We start from the raw sequence: 3537 nt of genomic DNA on the forward strand, positions 1-3537 counted from the left end.
GATAGGATGCTCACGGTGTCCCGAGTCACGCAACCTGGATAATAACAAGTGTGATATATTCACGAAGGCATTCCGTTATAATATTCCTTATGTATAGACATTTGAAAGTACAATACCGCCTACTATGGAGTTGTATATAATAGTTTAGTTCTCGGACTACTTAATTAGTAGATTATTTTAAGTTCTGTACGGGTTCCTGAAATTTTTGCACCTACTGGGAATGTAAAAAAACTACAATTTGTTGCTGGTTTTGACTTCATCACATTGACCGGGCTTCTTTAGATGTCTTTGTTTAATAGATGTTCTTATTATAATTGATCACCTACCGTAATTAAACCGGAGGTCACTACTTGCATTCCGCTAGAACCACAATATTAACATAGTCCTAAATAGGAAAATTTGTGGGTGTATTTTAGTTAAGTTCCTGGCGGATGAGGTTAGGATGCATTGTACGTTTTTTAGTCCGTATAGAACGGGAGGTTTGCTACGTCTCTTTGATCAGGTAGCGGTAAACAATGAAGTCCGACCTAATAACCATTGAGGAATAATAGGTCCCACATGGTCTCTTCAGTCAGTTCAGCGTAAAGTCGACTAAGTTTACGGACGTCGAGCACATGATTGGTCTCAATACCTTTGTCCTGTGTAATGGATTTGACTATGCGTACGAATTGTTGACCCAGGATATCTTGTGTCGCTATGCTTAAATTTTAAGAGAAGAGATGCGGATGGTTTCGGGAGTTACCCGTCCGCTCTGGTAGAATGGAATTTCGGTAAATGGATAACAGCGATGATCCCGTAACGCAAGGTTCTTACGTCCAACAACCAACAAGGATCTCAGAGATTTCATGTTACCCTCGGTCTCGGAAATGAATATTAGCGAGGTGAAAACACCTTAGTCGAAGGTCAAACACAAGCCTGCCGCGTCTGTGGATAGGCAAAAATTTTTAAAATACTACCGAATTCTGGAACGGAAAAACTATTTCAATTATCAATCCGACTAATCTAAGTTGGGGATCAAAAAACGACATATATTCCAATCAAACAGCCCCTGGTAGAATGAGAAGGGAAGAGAGACCAGATTATGTATTTGTATGTGTACAAGCTAATTGTGTGAAGTGTGTGTTTTGTATTAGATATATGCGGTTTTGGTACCCTTGTGTATGTTTGTCACAGATACCTAACGCTCAGATCTAGACTCGGCACCGACACCGGACCCTGTATTCAGGACCTACCTATATGTTCCTAAAGTAGAAAATATTGTTGTGTACGTAAAGGTTTGTAAACCTGATGGATACAACGTTTACATAATAGAAAAGTTAATGTTGTGCCGTGTATAACGTGCGACAGGCAGACCTCTCCCTAGGGAAGGAGACCAACGAGGAGGGACTCCAGAGAGGGTAAAAGGGAAATTTTGAATCCAAAAGTGACCTTCAAAAAAGGAACATGCTACACTCCCAGATTCCTGTCTCCCACAGCATAACAGTATGACTATAAGGACATGTTTGACACTTCAGGTGACTCTGTTTCATTGTACAACACTATACCCGATATATTTATTTGTAACTAACTAACTAACTAACTGGGGCCGGCTGTCATTTTTATTTGTATAAATATGTGATCAATCCATCAAACTCTCCATTAATTTTATCGAATTCCCACTACTAGACTGAACCTTTCACACACAAAACGGAGGCAAGTTGCGACGTAGTGTCGCCTCCTCGAACGTTCCACTCGTTCGACNATCAAGAGTTTTAAAACGATCGATTAAGTTAAGATAATAAGCTATCAGCAACAGAACAGGCACACGGGATACCCGGAGATGACAACAACAACCGGAAGTTACAACATGCTTACCGCAATAGTGGTCCGTGTAGAAACAAGAGCTCACCTTTGAGTCACTCATTACTGGATCAGCTGCTGCTTGAGACAGACACTGACGCTGAAAGAAAAGAGGGAGGAAAAAGAGAGGCTCCGTGTATTTTATTATTATATTATATAGAGTCGTTATTCATTTGTTTTAAAGCTCAATAAATAACAAAGAAGACCTTTGACCGGCACTTTTATAATTTTGTCCGGAAGATTTCAACTTCAATACACGTTGACTGACGAAAAACTCTACCCGGTTCTCTGTCTATTGCGTGTGGACGGAAGCCTTTTTTGCGTTTGCGTTTGTGTTTTACCGTTATCGTCCTCGTGTGGCCGGGGCCTAAGATACCAGATAGCACAAGTGATCAGCAGTAAAAGCTCCATCAAACAATCAACAGCAAAAATAGGTAGGGACAATATTTCCCTCAGTGACTTCAAAGTTCTTACTTTGAAATTCTGCGTATTGATATTTTTAAATATGGAATATGTGACTGTTTAAATAGTTAATTCTGTTTATATAATGTATTTTTGTTGATTGTAGAAGACTTAAAAACCTTCTTTGTAGCTGAGTATTCTCTTTTTCCTCACTAACAGTATATATTACAGTACATCTACAGTATATAAATGAATAAAGGCACCTTATTTCACTGCTAACAAAAGTTATGTTCTAATTGCTTTTAGAAGTGGAGTAAAAGGTCAGATACGCCTTTTACTACCTCATCATAGCCTCTCTCTCCTCTGTCTATCCGAGGCCGCCTCTAATCAGCTGGCCTTGAGCTCTCAGAAAGGTCACTGTCCCTTTGATGGGGTTTTGATTCATCCTTTCCTCTTTTCTCCCCTCCCACACTTCCCTTTCACCCCCTTTCCCTCACAGGGAAGCTGGAGACCCAGTACCACCAGGGTGCCAAGAAGGGGCTGGTCCCATCGGCCGCAGACTGACGTCCGAGGAGAGGCAGAGGAGGAAAAACAGTCTGATCTCACAGGAACGTGGCATAGATGTTTTCCAAGAATGGCTCCATTCCCCACTAGGTTGTCCTGACATTTATCAGAGTTATCAATGCTGACATATTATTATTATTATCAGCTCTACACCTGTTGTTAATCAATGGCATTTGACATTTACATAAGGCATATTGCTTAAACGTATGCAGAACATAGACATGTAATAATTGGGAAACATTTCTACTATCTTCTTTATCTCTGTTTCATTTTCTGCAGAAATAAAATAGAAAAATCCTTTGGTTTCATTTGGTGCTTCTCTTATTCCAATTAAAATATTGTTTGCCAAAAAACAGCTGAGACATAGATGGCATGTTTTACGAAAATGTTCTGCCAACATCTACTGGTATCTCTAGGCTCAAATGACAAACTAGATATTTCTTTATTTTGTTGTAAATCGTTCATCATGATACATTTTATTTTTAGTCAAGAACCAAAAAAGCACAAGAGAAATGCTGTCCCTGTCACAGGCCTGTCGTTACCCTTCTCACACCTTAGGCCACATTTAGACCGACAATAGAGTGGTGTTAAACAACACAGCCTCCTCATTCATTTCAATGGGAACATTTTATTGGCACTGCAGGGGGGCATGACGCAGACAAATCCTGCTAAAACAATGTAGGGTCGTCAAGCAAAAGTCTTCTTACTGGTTCATCATCGGAACCCAACATC

The 3537-nt window shown here is 40.0% G+C and overlaps 1 protein-coding gene across 1 annotated transcript in view; it reads left to right on the top strand.

Annotated features, from left to right (window-relative positions):
- The window catches only part of trip4 (thyroid hormone receptor interactor 4), an 80181-nt gene extending 77068 nt beyond the window's left edge, over positions 1-3113 (top strand). The window contains exon 10 of the mRNA XM_010783249.1: positions 2741-3113. Within this exon, the coding sequence (XP_010781551.1) occupies positions 2741-2805 (65 nt within the window). The 3' untranslated portion in view covers positions 2806-3113. The remainder of the gene's footprint in view (positions 1-2740) is intronic.
- Positions 3114-3537: the final 424 nt, after the last annotated feature.

Source organism: Notothenia coriiceps, unplaced genomic scaffold (genome assembly GCF_000735185.1).
Source record: "Notothenia coriiceps isolate Sejong01 unplaced genomic scaffold, NC01 NC01_scaffold00024882, whole genome shotgun sequence".
NCBI lineage: Eukaryota > Metazoa > Chordata > Actinopteri > Perciformes > Nototheniidae > Notothenia > Notothenia coriiceps.